The sequence below is a fragment of the Rhipicephalus sanguineus genome, chromosome 4 (genome assembly GCF_013339695.2).
Source record: "Rhipicephalus sanguineus isolate Rsan-2018 chromosome 4, BIME_Rsan_1.4, whole genome shotgun sequence".
NCBI lineage: Eukaryota > Metazoa > Arthropoda > Arachnida > Ixodida > Ixodidae > Rhipicephalus > Rhipicephalus sanguineus.
In genome coordinates, this window is record NC_051179.1 from 22,900,335 (window position 1) to 22,921,795 (window position 21,461).

The 21,461-nt window shown below is 45.2% G+C and overlaps 1 protein-coding gene across 4 annotated transcripts; it reads left to right on the forward strand.

Moving 5' to 3' along the window:
• The first annotated feature begins 3,845 nt into the window (after positions 1-3,845).
• On the forward strand, positions 3,846-20,743 carry LOC119389600 (transmembrane emp24 domain-containing protein 6). Of its 4 annotated transcripts, none has more exons than XM_037656946.2 (4): positions 3,846-4,072; positions 5,013-5,130; positions 6,103-6,248; positions 17,069-20,743. In XM_037656946.2, the coding sequence occupies exons 1-4, from the start codon at positions 3,881-3,883 to the stop codon at positions 17,300-17,302; spliced, it is 690 nt and encodes a 229-aa protein (XP_037512874.1). In that variant the 5' UTR covers positions 3,846-3,880; the 3' UTR covers positions 17,303-20,743. The 4 variants fall into 4 exon arrangements, with proteins under 4 accessions (XP_037512874.1, XP_049270446.1, XP_049270447.1 ...); XM_049414489.1 differs by lacking the exon at positions 6,103-6,248 and adding an exon at positions 14,961-15,106; XM_049414490.1 differs by lacking the exons at positions 5,013-5,130; positions 6,103-6,248 and adding exons at positions 13,866-13,983; positions 14,961-15,106 and having other exon boundaries at positions 3,847-4,072.
• The last annotated feature ends 718 nt before the right edge of the window (positions 20,744-21,461 follow it).

Below are 21,461 nucleotides of genomic sequence, written 5' to 3' on the forward strand. Positions count from 1 at the left end.
GCATGCGGCTGTGGGAAGATGGCTACCGCTCAGCGTCGGCTGATGCGGGTGACCGGAGGGCGGCGAGGGTGTCGGAGCTCCGGTGACCCCAGACGCGAAAGCCATGTCGCGACTCGGGTGTCGTACCTCCATATCTGCGTGTTTGACAATTTCTTTGAGGGACGCTGAAGAGAAACAGGGGTGCTATTGCGGACACTGTCGAAATCCACCACATTGTGGAATTTCGTAATGGCGGTATTTAAGCCAATCGGAGAGGCCGTAGCAGCGCTCTGGGCCAATCAGAATTGACCAAAGGCGGAATTTGACTACATTTCGACAACGTCCAGAATAGCACCCCAAGGGTTTCAGCTACACGAGCAGAAGTATGCCAGATGTTATCTGGTATGCCTTACAGTCGGCCGTGATTTGGAACGATCACTTTTGATAGCGTCATAATATCGCTTTCAGTGCGCGCTCATTGGCTTGAGGCAAGGAGGGCAAGAAGGTACCTCTGTCATTGGACACGGGAGATTTTACGTCAAGCAAGGAGACACTGTCGCCGGTAATGATCATCTTAGAATACGGCCCATATGGAATAGTATAGGAAACTTTTGGAATATGAACCTTGCTTACGTAAACTTCCCAATTTTGATCATAAGAACGACGGATTTAATTTGTGTGCCACCCTCCACGCACAATATGCTAGTCCCCTTCCCCCCCCTCCCCCCCAAATGACGCAAGGCATAAGAGAGAGATATGACGGTTATTGTTGTGAGAACGAAAGACGCCCCGAATATGCCCTTTTCAGAGTACAAAGGGCTTCGTCCGTACTCCGCAATTCGTTCTTCACGGTACACTGTAAGAAAAAATCGAGTATTTGGGGAGTATTTCTGTCACACAACTACCCTCCAATCTACCTCGCCTACTTTCCTTGGGTTATCACTGCGGTTCCGGCACTTCCCGGACACGAACGGCGCGCGCGTTATCAGCGTGACATAGCATTCTTGATAGGAAAGTGGCGAGAGCCGGTTTTTCAAGAAAGGAAACGCGAGCAAGCCAGATGAAGGTTATAGTTGTGTGGCAGAAATACTCCCCGAATACTCGACATTTTCTGAGGTGTTGAATGCTAGAAGGGGTGTGAGCGACGCGCTTGTTCATTATTTTGAATGTAGAACGTGTGTTTTGTGATCAAAACGTTCATGTCTATCACGTTAGACTTGGAATGGTATTTTATGTAACAGTAAAGCGGCGTATAACGCTGTCCTCCTGTCTTCCTCGAATTGAGAACAAAGGAAAGCTGCACCGATAGGCGTTGTCAACTGTCCAAACAAGAAAAATCTCGCATGATCCAAAGGAACATGGATATTTCCGCTTGAGAGGTCACGACTGGGCTCGTCTGGAACAGCTCGAATATGTGACACAGACGAAGTGAGGAAACGAAACCAGGCGATATATATATCAAACAAATCGATCAGTCTAATCTGAAGTCAAGTGTAAGATAACCTATTCACGGCGCAGTAGCACGACGAAAGAAGATTAAAAATTCGCGGCATGAACAAATTTGGCGAGACTAGTAGACCGGAAGTACGCGACGGTGCCGTTTGCAGCGATGGCGGTCGGCAGCGCGCCGTGAAACTGCGAGGGAGACGGTGAACGTCGTAATGGTGATGTTGCTTACCGTCCGCTTACGGGATGCGCAAGCCTGTGCTGACGATGGTGCTCTCGGTCCCCGGATTGATCAGGAGGAGAAGGAATAAATGCGCGTGTCGTGCTAGATAGCGCGCACACCTCTTCAGTCTCTTCGTCTTAACCACGTGCGTTGGAAATTAAGCTAAAAAAACTTGTCCACTTTATCGCTAAAGAATATTCACAAGTCGTTCGAATGCGTTTGTAGTATCAGAGGTAGTATACCGTTTATATCGCACGCATCAAAGCCATATGTAGATATATATCGACAAAATCGTGCACGCCAGTTTTGGAGCCACTGCGGTCGGCTTGCTCGTTGCAGCGGCTGGGTGTTGATTCATTAAAATACTTGCAGAAAGCGTTATGTATATTTTTGGCTGCAGAAGAAGTACACTTTATAAGAAGAAGGCAAGGAAAGGGAAAACAAAAAGGAAATGCTGCTTTATGCGTGACGTCATTTGTCACGTGACATGAACAATGAGGCACATGGCGTCGTAGTAATGGGGTCTACGCCAGTATAGGGGTGGGGTTCCAATTTCCCCGAATTTTCTTAGTTTTGCACGTGTGTATATACACGCACACATAGAAACACACGTACGAACATAGATAATGGATGTTTGAACCCCCCCCCCCCCCGCCCCCGGTGTCTCCCCCGAAAAAAAAAAAAATTCTGGCTACGTCACTGGGTACCTTACGTTTGTAGCAGCGAAGGTAGGAAAGAGGAAATGATTTGATACACAATTCAATCATTAAATTGTCTGCAGAAAGGCGGTGTTGTTGTTACTAAAAACGTTGCTGTTATAATAGCAGATTGGCAACATAAGCCCTCACTAAGCCAACATTAGCCAGTGCTGGTAGTACGCGAGTAAATACGATTGTTGAATTCAGTCACAAATTATCTTCAAGGTCACGCACCGTTTGAGAGTCACATCCGAACAATTTCCAAATCCTAAAGTACTTTAGGAAATTGCCATATGACGAAATATCATCGGCGCTGACGGCCCCGAAGAAAAGGTCCGTTTGTAAATGAAGTGTAAATGAAGATAAAATAAATCGGAGTACGTGTTTGTCCTAGTCATGTAGGTGTTATGAATTGGGTTTGACATTTTGACCAGATTTTAAACTCTATATAAAACAAGCAACGCGCAGGATCCATCTTTTTGGAGCATTACTAGTTTTGATCATTCACACGAGCAGGCTCCATCGTGATCGAAACTGCACCGTGTGACACCCATTTTAAAACGCACTGCAGCGTAGCCACTCAATCCGGATTTGTGAGCTGAACGAAGTGTTCTGCAGACAAAAGCATGGAGGTTGATGACAATCAGTGCCATCACCTCACAAGAATTTCGTGTTTACACATATTTATGCTTAAATGGACGCTAAAGTGAAACAATTAATCAGTTTAGACTGATAAATTATACTCTTACTACTCTATTGTCGTGAATTTCAAAATCACAGGCTCATTAATAGACGAGAAATTCAAGATCAGAGTTTTATTTTTAAACTTCGCGCCGAAATTGCCGCACGTGACGTGACGGATTTCAAAATGTTTTATTCGTATTTCGGCCACATTGGCTCAGCGAACTTTTCTGAAACTTGGTATGCGAAGTCTCAGGCACCCTCAGTGGACAATGTGAATTATACTTACCGACTAAATACTACGTAGGCACTGGTAGTCGCCGTCAAAATCTATGACATCACGGCGAGTGGTGCGGGAACTTCAAGGCGGCGTCATAACGGCGTCGGCCCGCGCATTTTCTTTTTGCGCGTTTCCTCGCTTAATTCTCGCGGCAAGCGTGATTTATTTGGTATTGTGAAAGAGTAATTTACTAATAAGAGGAGGAGGAATAAACTTTATTAGCAGAAACCAGCAGGTTTAGGTGGCCGGGCAAAAAAGAATCGTTTGTCTCTTTAGTGTCCCTTTAACAAACAGCACGCGTCTCACAGAAATTTCAAGCAAGATATTGTGTATATGAAGTGCCACAAACGAGATGTTGCAGTGCAAAGTCGCCGATCGATACGCAAAACCGAAAGCGAAACCGCTAAAAACACAAAAAGCCACGCGGCCATGATGTAGTCGTGCCGGTCGTGCTACCATCTGTCGGAGATCACGCGCGCTCTATCACGTCGCGGAGTCCGGTTGTCCGGTGGTGTGTAGCGGGTCTGGCGTGTGCTTTGCGGCTAAGCCAGCTAAGTGGCAAAGTTCAACGAAATGGGCACGGAACGGCTGTGGGCGGCCGTGTTGTTGTTTACGTGCGTCGCGATCGAAATATCGGCCGATTCGTACGTGTCAGAGCCTTCCCTGGGCGTCTCGTTCGAGTTCAAGCTACATGTGGACGCCGGCAAAGAGGAGTGTTTTTATCAGAACGTTGAGGCCGGATCGTCGGTCTACGTGGCCTACCAGGTAAGTTCCGACCACTGGCCCGGTTTTTTTGTTGACAGTTGTCCGCTTACTGCTGTGAAAGCGTGCGCCCCAGATGCAAAGACCTGCTTACATGTATGCAGTACGAGGACAGTTGTATATACTCGATCGCTTGCCGAGCTACATGCGTTGTGTTGTCTTGAGAAGCGTCGAAGAACAGTTCGCTCGAGTGGGAGCCAGGGAAACGGCGAAACCGGATTTGCCGTAATCCTGTGCGCTGAACCATGTGCGTGACTTTGTGCGGCTTCGTTTGATAAAACACGTGGCTTTAAGTTCGCACGACTCCGTAGCGTCGATTTCGTACTGGATGTCTAGGGATTTCGATGTTTGCGAGCGTACCGTATGTTTACCGTTGCGGAGGCGCAGCGAAAAGCACGCGCCGCGTCAGAAAGCGTCTACTACGGTTCACTGATCACGCTCCGGACAGCTTTTAGCGGTTTTACTTTTCGCTGACTGGCTTCGGCTAAACGTCGTCGCGGTTCTCGGTTGTTTTTTTTTTTCTCTCTCTCTCTCTCTCTCTTTTCCCCCCGCTGATGCTCGGGCTCGGGGTCCCTGCTTTGGGCTGCTAAACGCGTTGCCAGTTTTACCACTTTTAACCGTAGGTCCACGTAGACGATCGAGTGAAGAAAAAGGGGAAAAAATGTGGGAGAGAATGAATGTATCGCGGTGAACTTGTCACTCACAGCAATCAGTATACAGTATCTACCTTGCATTTGCCAACAAGAACGAATAAACAAAAACAATTAGTGACATCTTTCACACCTTTAGTGATGTCTCGCTACTTTTGGTTATTGAGTAGATAACAAACCGAAAAAAAAGGCAGGGTAGTATCAACAAATCGATTTCGCAAGGCATCACCATTCCAACAAACAAAATGAATTGCGTACACAGTTATACTAAACCAAATTTTCTTGTCTTGCAGGTTTTAAGGGGTGGTGATGGTCAAGCCGGATTCGCAGTAAGGCATCCCAATGGCAATCATGTCTTACCGTATCAGTGGAGGCCTTCGGCTGAATACGAAGAAACAACTTCAACTGGAGGTAGCCATTTCATTTTTTTTACGGTGGAAAACTATGTGGATGGAAAGTACTGTTTAGTGAAACTGCGCATATCTTCATTTCTTTGTGCGCTGCACGCATGATATAAATTGCCTTTCTTGAACTGCCAATGAATCTGGTGATAGTGTCGATAAAAGGTCACTGTAATAAATGTCAGCATTTCATGGTTGTACGGACAGTAACATCCATTTCTCAGCTTTACCAAGACTGCATCTGGCATAAGTGACAGGGAAGAGCTGTAAACCATTTACAGTCACTTGCACTTAAATCATGCAAATCCTGCCATTGGAAAGTGCCGCGAAATTTAAGGGCATGCAAATTTTTTGGCAAAGTTGTATGGACAGTACGCTGAAAACCAATAATTTATTTTTGCAAGCTAGTTCTCCTGGTAATGCCTTGGCCCTAATGTTTAGTAAATTGGATTTGACTGGCTAGGCAAGCTTGCGACACATCAAGAAACCTGTGGCTGGTCAAGCTACAGTTATGGGGCTTTTACCAGGCCACTTCCAGCACTTATGTGCATCAGTGTATTACTTATTGGTGTGAAAGCGCAGCGATTGAGCCTCTCGCTAGTGTCACAGCTTTGTTGGCCGACGCAAGCTCCTTGGTGTTACACGTTAACTGGGGTTCCTTACTTTTCAGCTTAGGTGCGCAAGACAGTGAAGTGCATCACTGAAAGACACAGCAGTGTGTGTAAGGGGGATACATGTGTGGTACCAGATTTCTGCCCAAGGAATCTGCATCTGAGACAGAAAGGTGCTTTGCTCCGCAGCCCTCTTACCGTATCTGTAGCTCATAAGAACCATAGCAGGACTTCAAGAGCAATCTTTACCTCCGGTGCTCTTAAGTAAGCGCATGTGAACAGAGCAGTTGTTCCCAGCAACAAAGCTTTGCTTCGCTGTAATTTTTTTGATGGGGTTACCTGTGTCGTCATTCCACTTTGTTGCTTTGCAGGATACTACGAGCTGTGCATAGACAACTCCATGTCCCACTTTGCGGCCAAGCTCGTCAGCCTCTACTTCAATTCCTTCAAGAGGGACAAGTGGGAATCATACGTGCAGGAACTTGAGTCACTCGGAGTCACGGTGTCCAACTTCACTGTAAGCTTGCGCTTCTACACCTTGTCTGTAATCGACGCGGCACAGATTATTTGCTTGATGTACACGCAACACTACTGAAAACTTTGGCTATATCATTTGGATCTAAATGGCAGTCAGGAGAAGCCAAATGCAGGCTAGTTGGAACTTGGAACACAACATAAAGGATTTTCCAGTTTTGCAAAGATGGAACTTGAGGGCTAGGAAGGCAAAAGATGATACGGAAAGATGAAAAGCGAGTTGCTCCACTACCCTTGTTTCGCTTAGAAAAAAAAAAAAAAAAAATATGCATAGAAATGTGCCACATTGAAGTAAAATTATGCCGAAAACTTAATAACTAAACTGAACAAGCCGTATTTGCTATATACAGACCAAATTGAAAAATATACAGGGTGTTTTTTAGACAATACAGATTTTTTTATAAAAATCCTATGACAGTAAGGCTTCTGTCATTTTCGCACATGAACTCCACGTCGAGAGGGGAATGCTTTGGGCAGCTGAAATGACACTTCTGCGACTAATTAACAAAACCCCTTTAATTAACTTTTTAATTATTGACTCGAGGGCAGGTGTTTATATTACAAAGTTCTAGTGCATGCCAATTTATGACATACACATTTGTTAAAAATCACAAAAGTTGGACGTAGTTCGAGATATTCATCATTGACTTTTAAGCGTGATATCGAAACTGATCGCGCCCAGCACGCATGAAGCGCGACCATTCTGTTGTCAGACCGGAACTACCCGTGACAAGGAAGTGAAAAAATTTGAATGAAGCTGTGTCGCGGCCATATCTCTTTGTAAAAAGCTGCAAGTCATCTCACTTGTGCCAGTGCATCGCCTTATTTGGTGTGTAGTGTTTGGTGCTTATCTGTTTCTTTCGAGCTGTGCACAAGAAAGCTGCAATACCAATCTTTTCGTTGTCTGGGAAGCATAAAACTCGGGGGCAGCCACTGCGGCGCTTTTTCTTGCAGGCAGGCGAAATAGTTTTTCGTGCCTCTTGATAGTTTGAGAAAACTCGGGGGCAGCCACTGAGGCGCTTTTTCTTGCAGGCAGGCGAAATAGTTTTTCATGCCTCTTGATAGTTTGAGAAAACTCGGGGGCAGCCACTGAGGCGCTTTTTCTTGCAGGCAGGCGAAATAGTTTTTCGTGCCTCTTGATAGTTTGAGAAAACTCGGGGGCAGCCACTGAGGCGCTTTTTCTTGCAGGCAGGCGAAATAGTTTTTCGTGCCTCTTGATAGTTTGAGAAAACTCGGGGGCAGCCACTGCGGCGCTTTTTCTTGCAGGCAGGCGAAATAGTTTTTCGTGCCTCTTGATAGTTTGAGAAAACTCTGGGGCAGCCACTGAGGCGCTTTTTCTTGCAGGCAGGCGAAATAGTTTTTCGTGCCTCTTGATAGTTTGAGAAAACTCGGGGGCAGCCACTGAGGCGCTTTTTCTTGCAGGCAGGCGAAATAGTTTTTCGTGCCTCTTGATAGTTTGAGAAAACTCGGGGGCAGCCACTGAGGCGCTTTTTCTTGCAGGCAGGCGAAATAGTTTTTCGTGCCTCTTGATAGTTTGAGAAAACTCGGGGGCAGCCACTGAGGCGCTTTTTCTTGCAGGCAGGCGAAATAGTTTTTCGTGCCTCTTGATAGTTTGAGAAAACTCGGGGGCAGCCACTGCGGCGCTTTTTCTTGCAGGCAGGCGAAATAGTTTTTCGTGCCTCTTGATAGTTTGAGAAAACTCGGGGGCAGCCACTGAGGCGCTTTTTCTTGCAGGCAGGCGAAATAGTTTTTCGTGCCTCTTGATAGTTTGAGAATACTCGGGGGCAAGCCACTGAGGCGCTTTTTCTTGCAGGCAGGCGAAATAGTTTTTCGTGCCTCTTGATACTTTGAGAAAACTCGGGGGCAGCCACTGAGGCGCATTTTCTTGCAGGCAGGCGAAATAGTTTTTCGTGCCTCTTGATAGTTTGAGAAAACTCGGGGCAGCCACTGAGGCGCTTTTCTTGCAGGCAGGCGAAATAGTTTTTCGTGCCTCTTGATAGTTTGAGAAAACGCGGGGGCAGCCACTGCGGCGCTTTTTCTTGCAGGCAGGCGAAATAGTTTTTCCGTGCCTCTTGATAGTTTGAGAAAACTCGGGGGCAGCCACTGAGGCGCTTTTTCTTGCAGGCAGGCGAAATAGTTTTTCGTGCCTCTTGATAGTTTGAGAAAACTCGGGGGCAGCCACTGAGGCGCTTTTTCTTGCAGGCAGGCGAAATAGTTTTTCGTGCCTCTTGATAGTTTGAGAAAAACTCGGGGGCAGCCACTGAGGCGCTTTTTCTTGCAGGCAGGCGAAATAGTTTTTCGTGCCTCTTGATAGTTTGAGAAAACTCGGGGGCAGCCACTGCGGCGCTTTTTCTTGCAGGCAGGCGAAATAGTTTTTCGTGCCTCTTGATAGTTTGAGAAACTCGGGGGCAGCCACTGAGGCGCTTTTTCTTGCAGGCAGGCGAAATAGTTTTTCGTGCCTCTTGATAGTTTGAGAAAACTCGGGGGCAGCCACTGCGGCGCTTTTTCTTGCAGGCAGGCGAAATAGTTTTTCGTGCCTCTTGATAGTTTGAGGAAACTCGGGGGCAGCCACTGCGGCGCTTTTTCTTGCAGGCAGGCGAAATAGTTTTTCGTGCCTCTTGATAGTTTGAGAAAGTGACCAGACGCGAAAGCCATGTCGCGGCTCGCTTGTTGCACCTCCATATCTGCGTGTTCGATAATTTATTGTAGGGACACTAAGAGAAAGACTATATCAGCGAGGGGTGCTATTCCGGACACTGTCAAAATTCCGCCATATTGTCGAATTTCGTAATGGCGGTATTTAAGCCAATCGGAGAGGCCACAGCAGCGCTCTGGGCCAATCAGAGTTGACCAATGGCGGAACTTGCAACATGGCGGAATTCGACAACGTCCAGATATAGTGCTTAGAATATAGTCCAGAATAGCATCCCAAGAGTTTCAGCTACAGGAGCAGAAGTATGCCAGATGTTCTCTGGTATGCCTTACATTGGGCTGTGATTTCGGACGATCACTTTTGCTAGCGTCATAAAATCGCTTTCAGTACGCGCTCATTGGCTTGAGGCAAGGAGGGTAAGAAGGTGCTTCTGTCATTGGACACGAGAGATTTTACAAGCAGACACTGTCGCCGGTAATGATCATCTTAGAATACGGCCCATATGGAATAGTATTGGAAACCTTTGGAATATGAACCTTGCTTACGTAAACTTCCCAATTTTGATCATAAGAACGACGGATTTAATTTGCGTGCCACCCTCCACGCACAATATACTAGTCCCCCCCCCCCCCCCCCCCCACCCACCCAAATGACGCAAGGCATAAGAGAGAGATATGACGGTTATTGTTGTGAGAACGAAAGATGCCCCGAATATGCCCTTTTCAGAGTACAAAGGGCTTCGTCCGTACTCCACAATTCGTACTTCACTGTACTCTAAGAAAAAATCGAGTATTCGGGGAGTATTTCTGCCACACAACTACCCTCCAATCTACCTCGCCTAATTTCCTTGGGTTATCATCGCGGTTCCGGCACTTCCCGGACACGAACGGCGCGCGCGTTATCAGCGTGACATAGCATTCTTGATAGGAAAGTGGCGAGAGCCGGTTTTTCAAGAAAGGAAACGCGAGCAAGCCAGATGAAGGTTGTGTGGCAGAAATACTCCCCGAATACTCGACTTTTTCTGAGGTGTTGAATGCTATAAGGGGAGTGAGCGACGCGCTTGTTCATTATTTTGAATGTAGAACGTGTGTTCTGTGATCAAAACGTTCATGTCTATCACGTTAGACTTGGAATGGTATTTTATGTAACAGTAAAGCGGCGTATAACGCTGTCCTCCTGTCTTCCTCGAATTGAGAACAAAGGAAAGCTGCACCGATAGGCGTTGTCAACTGTCCAAAAAAGAAAAATCTCGCATGATCCAAAAGAACATGGGTATTTCCGCTTGTGAGGTCACGACTGGGCTCGTCTGGAACAGCTCGAATATGTGACACAGACGAAGTGACGAAACGAAACCAGGTGATATCAAACAAATCGATCAGTCTAATCTGAAGCCAAGTGTAAGATAACCTATTCACGGCGCAGTAGTACGACGAAAGAAGATTAAAAATTCGCGGCATGAACAAAATTGGCGAGACTAGTAGACCGGAAGTACGCGACGGTGCCGTTTGCAGCGATGGTGGTCGGCAGCGCGCCGTGAAACTGCGAGGGAGACGGTGAACGTCGTAATGGTGATGTTGCTTACCGTCTGCTTACGGGATGCGCAAGCCTGTGCTGACGATGGTGCTCTCGGTCCCCGGATGGATCAGGAGGAGAAGGAATAAATGCGCGTGTCGTGCTAGATAGCGCGCACACCTCTTCAGTGTCTTCGTCTTAACCACGTGCGTTGGAAATTAACCTCAAATAACTTGTCGACTTTATCGCGAAAGAATATTCACAAGTCGTTCGAATGCGTTTGTAGTATCAGAGGTAGTATACCGTTTATATCGCACGCATCAAAGCCATATGTACATATATATCGACAAAATCGTGCACGTCAGTTTTGGAGCCTCTGCGGTCGGCTTGCTCGTTGCAACGGCTGGGTGCTGATTCATTAAAATACTTGCAGAAAGCGTTATGTACATTTTGGCTGCAGAAGAAGTACACTTTATAAGAAGAAGGCAAGGAAAGGGAGAACAAAAAGGAAATGCTGCTTTATGCGTGACCTCATTTGTCACGTGACATGAACAATGAGGCACAGGGCGTCGTAGTAATGGGGGGTAACCACTGGCTACGCCAGTAGAGGGGGTGGGGTTCAAATTTCCCCGAATTTTCTTAGTTTTGCACGTGTGTATATACACGCACACATACAAACACACACGTACGAACATACATAATGGATGTTTGAACACCCCCCCCCCCCGTCTCTCCCCCGAAAAAAAGAATACTGGCTACGTCACTGGGTGTAACGTACCTTGCGTTTGTAGCAGCGAAGGTAGGAAAGAGGAAATGATTTGATACACAATTCAATCATTAAATTGTCTGCAGAAAGGCGGTGTTGTTGTTACCAAAAACGTTGCTGTTATAATAGCAGATTGGCAACATAAGCCCTCACTAAGCCAACGTTAGCCAGTGCTGGTAGTACGCGAGTAAATACGATTGTTGAATTCAGTCACAAATTATCTTCAAGGTCACGCCCCGTTTGAGAGTCACATCCGAACAATTTCTAAATCCTCAAGTACTTTAGGAAATTGCCATATGACGAAATATCATCGGCGCTGACGGCCCCGAAGAAAAGGTCTGTTTGTAAGTGAAGTGTAAATGAAGACAAAATAAATCGGAGGACGTGTTTGTCCTAGTCATGTAGGTGTTATGAATTGGGTTTGACATTTTGACCAGATTTTCAACTCTATATAAAACAAGCAACGCGCAGGATCCATCTTTTTGGAGCATGTAGTTTTGATCATTCACACGAGCAGGCTCCATCGTGATCGAAACTGCACCGTGTGACACCCACTTTAAACCGCACTGCAGCGTAGCCACTCAATCCGGATTTGTGAGCTGAACGAAGTGTTCTGCAGACAAAAGCATGGAGGTTGATGACAATCAGTGCCATCACCTCACGAGAATTTCGTGTTTACACATATTTATGCTTAAAGGGACGCTAAAGTGAAACAATTAATCAGTTTAGACTGATAAATTATACTCTTACTACTCTATTGTCGTGAATTTCAAAATCACAGGCTCATTAACAGACGAGAAATTCAAGATCAGAGTTTTATTTTTAAACTTCGCGCCGAAATTGCCGCACGTGACGTCACGGATTTCAAAATGTTTTGTTCGTATATCGGCCACATTGGCTCAGCGAACTTTTCTGAAACTTGGTATGCGAAGTCTCAGGCACCCTCAGTGGACAATGTGAATTATACTTACCGACTAAATACTACGTAGGCACTGGTAGTCGCCGTCAAAATCTATGACATCACGGCGAGTGGTGCGGGAACTTCAAGGCGGCGTCGGCCCGCACATTTTCTTTTTGCGCGTTTCCTCGCTTAATCCTCGCGGCAAGCGTGATTTATTTGGTATTGTGAAAGAGTAATTTACGAATAAGAGGAGGAGGAATAAACTTTATTAGCAGAAACCAGCAGGTTTAGGTGGCCGGGCAAAAAAGAATCGTTTGTCTCTTTAGTGTCCCTTTAACAAACAGCACGCGTCTCACAGAAATTTCAAGCAAGATATTGTGTATATGGAGTGCCACAAACGAGATGTTGCAGTACAAAGTCGCCGATCGATACGCAAAACGAAAGCGAAACCGCTAAAAACACAAAAAAGCCACGCGGCCCTGATGTAGTCGTGCCGGTCGTGCTACCGGTGCTACCATCTGTCGGAGATCACGCGCGCTCTATCACGTCGCGGAGTCCGGTTGTCCGGTGGTTCTAGCGTGTGCTTTGCGGCTAAGCGGCAAAGTTCAACGAAATGGGCACGGAACGGCTGTGGGCGGCCGTGTTGTTGTTTACGTGCGTCGCGATCGAAATATCGGCCGATTCGTACGTGTCAGAGCCTTCCCTGGGCGTCTCGTTCGAGTTCAAGCTACATGTGGACGCCGGCAAAGAGGAGTGTTTTTATCAGAACGTTGAGGCCGGATCGTCGGTCTACGTGGCCTACCAGGTAAGTTCCGACCACTGGCCCGGTTTTTTTTTTGTTGTTGTTGACAGTTGTCCGTCTATTGCTGTGAAAGCGTGCGCCCCAGATGCGAAGACCTGCTTGCATGTATGTAGTACGAGGACAGTTGTATATACTCGATCGCTTGCCGAGTTGCATGCGTTGTGTTGTCTTGAGAAGCGTCGAAGGAACAGTTCGCTCGAGTGGGAGCCAGTGAAACGGCGAAACCGGATTTGCCGTAATTCTGTGCGCTGAACCATGTGCGTGACTTTGTGCGGCTTCGTTCGATAAAACACGTGGCTTTAAGTTCGTACGACTCCGTAGCGTCGATTTCGTACTGCATGTGTAGGGATTTCGATGTTTGTGAGCGTACCGTATGTTTACCGTAGCCGAGGCGCAGCGAAAAACACGCGCCGCGTCAGAAAGCGTCTACTACGGTTCACTGATCACGCTCCGGACAGCTTTTAGCGGTTTTACTTTTCGCTGACTGGCTTCTTCGGCTAAACGTTGTCGCGGTGGTGGTTCTCGCTTGTTTTTTATTTTCTCTCTCTCTCTTTTTTTTCCCCCCCGCTGCGGCTCGGGTTGTTTGCTGTGTCCCTGCTTTGGGCTGGTTAACGCGTTGCCAGTTTTACCGCTTTTAACCGTAGGTCCACGTAGACGATCGAGTGAAGAAAAGGGGGCAAAAATGTGAGAGAGAACGTATCGCGGTGAACTTGTCACTCACAGCAATCACAGTATCTACCTTACATGTGATATAAACAAGAACGAATAAACAAAAGCAATTAGTGACATCTTTCACACCTTTAGTGATGTCTCGCCACTTTGGGTTATTGAGAAGTGAAGATAACAAACCGAAAAAAAAGGCAGGGTCGTATCAACAAATCGATTTCGCAAGGCATCACCATTCCAACAAATTACAAAATGAATTGTGTACACAGTTATACTAAACCAAATTTTCTTGTATTGCAGGTTTTAAGGGGTGGTGATGGTCAAGCCGGATTCGCAGTAAGGCATCCCAATGGCAATCATGTCTTACCGTATCAGTGGAGGCCTTCGGCTGAATACGAAGAAACAACTTCAACTGGAGGTAGCCATTTAATTTTTTTTTTTTTTTTGGTGGAAACTATGTGAATGGAAAGTACTGTTTAGTAAAACTGCGCATGTCTTCATTTCTTTGTGTGCTGCACACATGATATACATTGCCTTTCTTGAACTGCAATTGAATCTGGTGATAGTGTCGATAAAAGGTCACTGTAATAAATGTCAGCATTTCATGGTTGTATGGACAGTAACAACCACGTCTCAGCTTTACCAAGACTGCATCTGACATAAGTGACAGGGAACAGCTGTAAACCATTTACTTTCACCTGCACTTAAATCATGCCAATCCTGCCATTGGAAAGTGTCGCGAAATTTAAGGGCATGCAAATTTTTCTTCGGCAAAGTAATATGGACAGTATGCTGAAAACCAAATTTATTTTTGCGAGCTAGTTCTCCTGGTAATGCCTTGGCCCTAACGTTTAGTAAATTCGATTTGACTGGCTAGGCAAGCTTGCGACACATCAAGAAAACTGTGACTAGTCAAGCTACAGTTATGGAGCTTTTACCTCGCCACTTCCAGCACTTGTGTGCATCAGTGTATTACTTATCGGTGTGAAAGCGCAGCGATTGAGCATCTCGCTAGTGTCACAGCTTTGCTGGCTGACGCAAGCTCCTTGGTGTTACACGTTAGCTGGGGTTCCTTACTTTCCAGCTTAGGTGCGCAAGATAGTGAAGTGCATCACTGAAAGACACAGCAGTGTTTGTAAGGGGGATACATGTGTGGTACCAGATTTCTGCCCAAGGAAACTGCATCCGCGACGAAAAGGTGCTTCGCTTCGCAGGCCTCTTACCGTAGCTCTAGCTCATAAGAATCATAGCAGGACTTCAAGAGCAATCTTTACCTCCGGTGCTCTTAAGTAAGCGCATGTGAACAGAGCAGTTGTTCCCAGCAACAAAGCTTTGCTTGGCTGTAATTTTTTTATTGGGTTGCCTGTGTTGTGATTCCACTTTGTTGCTTTGCAGGATACTACGAGCTGTGCATAGACAACTCCATGTCCCACTTTGCGGCCAAGCTCGTCAGCCTGTATTTCAATTCCTTCAAGAGGGACAAGTGGGAATCATATGTGCAGGAACTTGAGTCACTCGGAGTCACGGTGTCCAACTTCACTGTAAGCTTGCACTTCTACATCTTGTCTGTAATCGACGCGACACAGATTATTTGCTTGATGTACACATAACACTACCGAAAACTTGGCTATATCATTTGGAACTAAATGGCAGTCACCAGAAGCCAAATGCGGGCTAGTGGGAACACAACATAAAGGATTTTCCAGTTTTGCAAAGATGGAACTTGAGGGCTAGGAAGGCAAAAGATGATACGGAAAGATGAAAAGCGAGTTTCTCCACCATCCTTGTTTCGCTTAGAAAAAAAAAAGCATAAACATGCATACAAATGTGCCACATTGAAGTAAAATTATGCTGAAAACTGTTAATAACTAAACTGAACAAGCCGTATTTGCTAAATACAGACTAACCGAAAAATATACAGGGTGTTTTTTGAGACAATACAGATTTTTTATAAAAATCCTATGACAGTAAGGCTGCTGTCGTTTTCGCACATGAACTCCACGTTGAAAGGGGAATACTTTGGGCAGCTGAAATGACACTTTTGCAACTAATTAACAAAAACCCGTTAATTAACTTTTTAATCATTGACTCGAGGGCAGGTGTTTATATTACAAAGTTCTAAAGCGTGCCAATTTATGACGTACACATTTGTTAGAAATCACAAAAGTTGCACGTAGTTCGAGATATTCATCATTGAATTTTAAGCGCGATATCGAAACTGATCGCGCCCAGCACGCACGAAGCGCGACCGTTCTCTTATGTCAGACCGGAACTACCCGTGACAAGGAAGTGACGAAATTTGAATGAAGCTGTGCCGCGGCTTTGTAAAAAGTTGCAAGTCATCTCACTTGTGCCAGTGCATCACCTTATTTTGTGTGTAGTGTTCGGTGCTTATCTGTTTCTTTCGAGTTGTGCACAAGAAAACTGCAATATCAATCTTTTCTTTGTCTGGGAAGCATAAAACTCGGGGGCAGCCACTGCGGCGCTTTTTCTTGCAAGTAGACGAAATAGTTTTTTGTGCCTCTTGATAGATTGAGAAAGAAACAGAAAAGCACAACACATCACACACGAACAATAAGCTGTCTATTTGTGTATTTCAGGATGCCTGCTCATTTTTCTGACCAGATTCTGCTTCGGCACGCCTTGATTCAAATTTTGTCACTTCCCTGTCATGGGTAGTTCCGGTCTGATATAATAGAATGGTCACGCTTAGTGTGTGCTGGGCACGATCAGTTTTGATTTCGCCCTTGAAATTCGATGATGAAGCTCTCGAACTACATGCAACTTTTGTGATTTCTAAAAACTGGGTATGCCATTAATTATCATGCACTACAACTTTCTAATGTAAGCAACTGCACTCAAGGCAATAATTAAAAAGTTAATCAATGAGTTCTTGTTAATTAGTTGCATTGTCATTTTAACTGCAGAAAAGTATTTCCACCTTGGCATAGAGTTCAAGTGTGAAAATGGCAGAAGCCTGACTGTCATAGAATATTTATAAAAAATCTGTATTGTCTAACAAAAGACACCCTGTATATAACACATCTGCTTGTGATACAGAAACCCTGTTGTATAGGTAGCCTAAAGTCGGCTTGTGTTAATGCAGCCTTCCAAGTACAAGAGATTTCTTTGACCTATCGGAAGTTTCACGTGCGAAGTTTGTGCCAACAAAAAATTGTGGCTTATTGCATGAACAGCTGTACTACACATATGTGACTGGTCATGTTTGAACAGATATGTGACCAGGACAGGTACTATATGAACACGCATACATAAGTCTAAGTGGCATTAATAGAAGGTAGTAGTTCACTAATATAATCTCAGTCAACATGTTCAGAAGCCAAAATGTGAAATGCAGATACAAGTTGACTATTTAAGCCTAACGAATGCCCTTGAATGAGGTGGCCTTGGCTCTTCACCAATGCCACTTTTTGCAGGGTGCAGCTATTTGCAGTTCAGAGGTTGCACGCTTGTCTGAAAAGACCACTTACTGTTCTCCGCAGGAAACGCTGCAGAAGGTAGACGGCCAGGTGGGTGAGATGCTGAAGTACCAGGACCAGAACAGGAGGCACCTCTCGCGCGACTGGTACATTGTGGATGGCAACAACCGCTACGTCCAGTACTGGTCCCTTGCCCAGTGCATTGTCATCGTGGCCACTTCCGCACTACAGGTGTACTTTGTGCGGAAGCTGTTCGAAGTGAAGAATGTCACACCGACGCTCAAGCCACGGGCATGAGCCCGCAACTGTTGACCCTCTCGTTGTGCGTGCACACGGTTTGTGATGTGACATCAACCCCCCCCCCCCCATCACAATTGGGCCAGCGGGTAGTTCCATGCGTTTGTTTCCATTGCTGGCATTGTACAGACAAGGAAGCTTTCGTTTCTTTTTTTGCTCGGAGGGAGCTTACTCGTCTACCTTGGCTAAAACATTGCAGTTGCATGCATCTCGAAATGTACCAAGCAAAGGGACCTTTCAGGGGAGAATGGAGCGGAGCGTATCATCTTCTCACTTCTGCCCGTCATTTTTGTACGAAACATCGCACAACCTCACACTCAACTAAACCAAAAAGGGAACAGTCTGCCCACGTGTGTGCGGAGTTGGCTTGTCATGTTTCTGCCTCGTTTTTAGTCCTGTCCCATTTCGAACAGCCTGCACAGTTGTCGTTAATTTATGCCAAGTTCCATAAAGTGAGCAACATCAGTGAAGAATTTATGGGCCACGTCATGCTTATGTGTGCATCTTTTTTCTTCCTTTCGCACATGTATGATGAGGAGTGACAGTCTACCCTTTACTCTGCACTCGTGTGTTGCTCCATTCGACCAATGGACGTGCGCTTGACTTCCGAGACTTGAAGACTGCCCTAGTTTTCAACTGATTGCCGCTCTGATTGCTTGTTAAACTCACCAAAGTGATTCCAGCAGCAACGTGTGCCATTTGGTGAAAGACTCCGTCAGTCAAGTGCCTTTGAGTAGGCACTGAAAGTGACTTGCAACAAATATGTAGCCGCGAAAGTTCCGAGAATTGTTAGCAATGTGCAGACTCTCTGTCCTGGACACTTTGAAATTGAGGCATGGCGGCATGAAACTGGAGGGGAGGGGTGAGGTTTTAGCACATGGGTGCATATTGCAAGGCCTGTAAGGCCAGGCCATTTGCACTTTGCTTTTAGATCACATATTGGCAAGCGTACGCAACGTGCGATTTCTGCCACATTGATTTAGAAAACAACAGAAACCGAGGACGCTTGTGCAATCTTGCGAGTTATATACAACTAGTACTCTCTATCTAAGCATGGTGAATGGTTTTTAATATGCCATGACGTGACTTCACTGTGTTGTCTGGTTTATTGCGGAGTGATATTTCATAACTGATGCACGGTGTAGATTTACCCTTGAAAAGAGCAAAAAGTACGCAACAGTGAGCTTCTAGAACGCTTCTTACCAGGGAAGACGTAAAGATGTCCATGGTATTTTTCTAAGTGCTCAGTGTCACCCATGCACGTTATTGAAGTTGTGTTCGCTCTATACCTGCCGAAGCAACAGCCAAAAAATATCCGCGAGAAAATGGACTAGAAGTTGAGAAAACAGGAGTTGCTCACTGCTGAAGTTGATGTTCACTTTGCTGAGAGAGATGCTGGGCTAAACAGTGGTGCTGCCTTTCCCAGCTCTCCAATATGTCTGTATATCAGCCTTGTCCTACAGATGCATTGCTCTTCTTGAACAGTACCAAAATGTCTTAAAAGTTAACTCTTGGAACTGGCATGCTCCGACAAATACAGTTTGATGAACTACGATATCTCTTTTTAGTGAAAAGTTACGGATTTTTAAACTTGATGCTTCAACTCCCGATAGTTTCTGATATTTGGGCACTTGAGGTTTGTGGTCCAAGTTTCATTCGCTACAGTTGCTGGAATTTAACTTTCACTCTCATATGCAAGAAATTTCATTGAAATCGATCCAGAAATTATCTCGAGACAGCACTTACTTTGTTTTACATGGAATACGTAGTACTTGAGTAAGGCAATCGAAACTAGGCCCAAGGTATAGCGTAGACTCAAACAGAAAGACTTTAAAGGAAGCATGTTGAATGTCTCACAGTTCAACGTTTGCACATCTCAGCAAATGCACAAAACATTTGAAACACAAAGGCCTACTCAATCAGTGCCAAAGGTATGCATTTTTAGGAATGTCTATTTTATCTTTGAGCAGGATGGACATCTGGCAAGAGTTTACAGACCCATCTTTGCTTTTTTCAAATAGCTTACTGAAGCTCAAAGAAAAATTTTAACGTCTTTACATGAAGCTTTTTGGGGCATGCTAGCATTCCTGCGAAAATGCTTATATTTAAAAAAAAATGCGATACGAACTGATGCTTCAAACTGGTAGACATGCCAACTATACTTTGATTCCATCATCTTGTTAAACGCGCTTTTCTACATTCCTCCTCATCCTTGCTGTTTCCAGTTTTTTGTGCTTTATTTTTTTACTTTTTATGGTGATGGATACCTCATAGATGTTGCACTATACGTTTGTTTGAATTCTGTACTGATGGTGATAGCTTTCTGAGATCGTGCTGTTCTTGCTAGACTTGATCTCACACCTAATTCATGTGGTCACGTGTGGCAACGCGCGTCAAGTACGTTTAGCGATTGCGAGCTGTTAACATCATGGCATTTATTGCCGCAGCCACCTTGTGATTTCGCCGAAGCGAGCGAAAAGACAAAGTTTATTAAGCTGGATTCTGTGATTAGAAATAAGACGCGTTACAGATTTTCACTGCACGATTGTAAATCCGGCGCACTTAAGCTGTCGTGAATTACAAAGATTTCAAAGGTCTGTCTATAGCTGTCTGAGAGCGCACTGTCTACTATCGTGGACGAGCAAAGCCTGAACGGGAATATTCGAAAATAACATTACAGGCAGGGCAGAGATTGGCAAGTTGTATGTGAACTTGTGCGTGTGATAGAGTATTACATGTAATTTAATGGAGAGGGCATTCTACCATTGTACGAAGGCCATCGAGGAAATTTTTTATGTGGATCTTCGAATTTCCCTGTTCGCGTTTTCTTTGTCCATGATTGTACTGTGAGCTGGCAACAGCCAATTCACGTGAAACTCGCGTTTTATAAGCTGCATTTGAGTCTCAAATGCACTGGTGCAGGCGTGTCTTTGTTGCTCATGTTATTGTTACCTCTTTACTTTATTTCTTGAGAATTTTTGACAATATGCAGGAGTTATCTGTCTACTGAACAATTTTACTATATTATATATATATATATACCTGTTTAGTGTGTGCGTGTGTCTGCTTTGGAACTTTGGAAATGATTGTGGTAACGAAACAGGGCCAATTCTGAGACTACACCGACGACGATGTGCGCGATGCTTTCGCAACACAGATATCGTCACTGTTACGCTGTTCGACGTAGATGCTGTGCGACGCTGCCTGTCCGCAAATTTTACTTTTTTTGTAAGACTTGAAGGAAGACATTTTCTTTTTGGAAACGATTGTTTTTGAGGTTGTACATCCCAGCTGCGTTGAATGCAACTCATTCCAAGGGGCTCTTACGTTTGTTCCTATGCCAGAGTTGTGTAAATGAGTGCACCAAACTGCATGGACTAGCGTGTCGAAAAATGTGAGACATGTTTGAGGTATGAATGCGCAATAAATGTGATTTTTTTTGGTGCCTTCTTACATTATCGTGCAGATTCCTCGTTGTGTTTAGCATTACTCTAAGTCTATCGTTTGTTCTAGTTGCAGGAAATTATGACTGTGGTAATCAAAGAATCAGTTTTGTTTCAAACAACCCCCGATAGCTGAATTTTTGTTTGTACCTCTTACACTCAATTGGTGGTTTTGTATATGGCAATCCTAAAATTGAATTGTAAATGGTCTAATGTATCATATGATTAATGCCAGCATTGTTCATTATGATCAATTTTGTGATCACTTCAGAACGCTTGCCAGTAACTATATGAAGCTAGCGCCCCACTGTGGTGGAGCACCATAAGATCATGTGCACTCAAGCTTTGGAGACATTGAGAATGTGCTGTCTGAATCGGGGGCCCCGCGTGCGAGAAAGAATGACATATTGTGGATGCTGCGGTATCACCTAGGGTGCGATGCACCGAGCACATTCTCCTGCTAAAATTTCTGTCTACTATAAAACGACACACGACACTAATGCCACACCTGCCTTCCAAGCATCCACTTTACTGTCAAGGGTGTGCCCCCTCAGAAATAAAAGCGATTCCTTGCTGCCGTACTCAAAATGCCACTGGCATAAGCAGCCAGAACCACCAAGAGAACCGCCTGACAACAGAGTGAGGAAGAGGAACAATAGCCCCATCGTGCTACTGTGTGCACTCCGCAAACTTTTGTCTGCTACGTCGACAACACT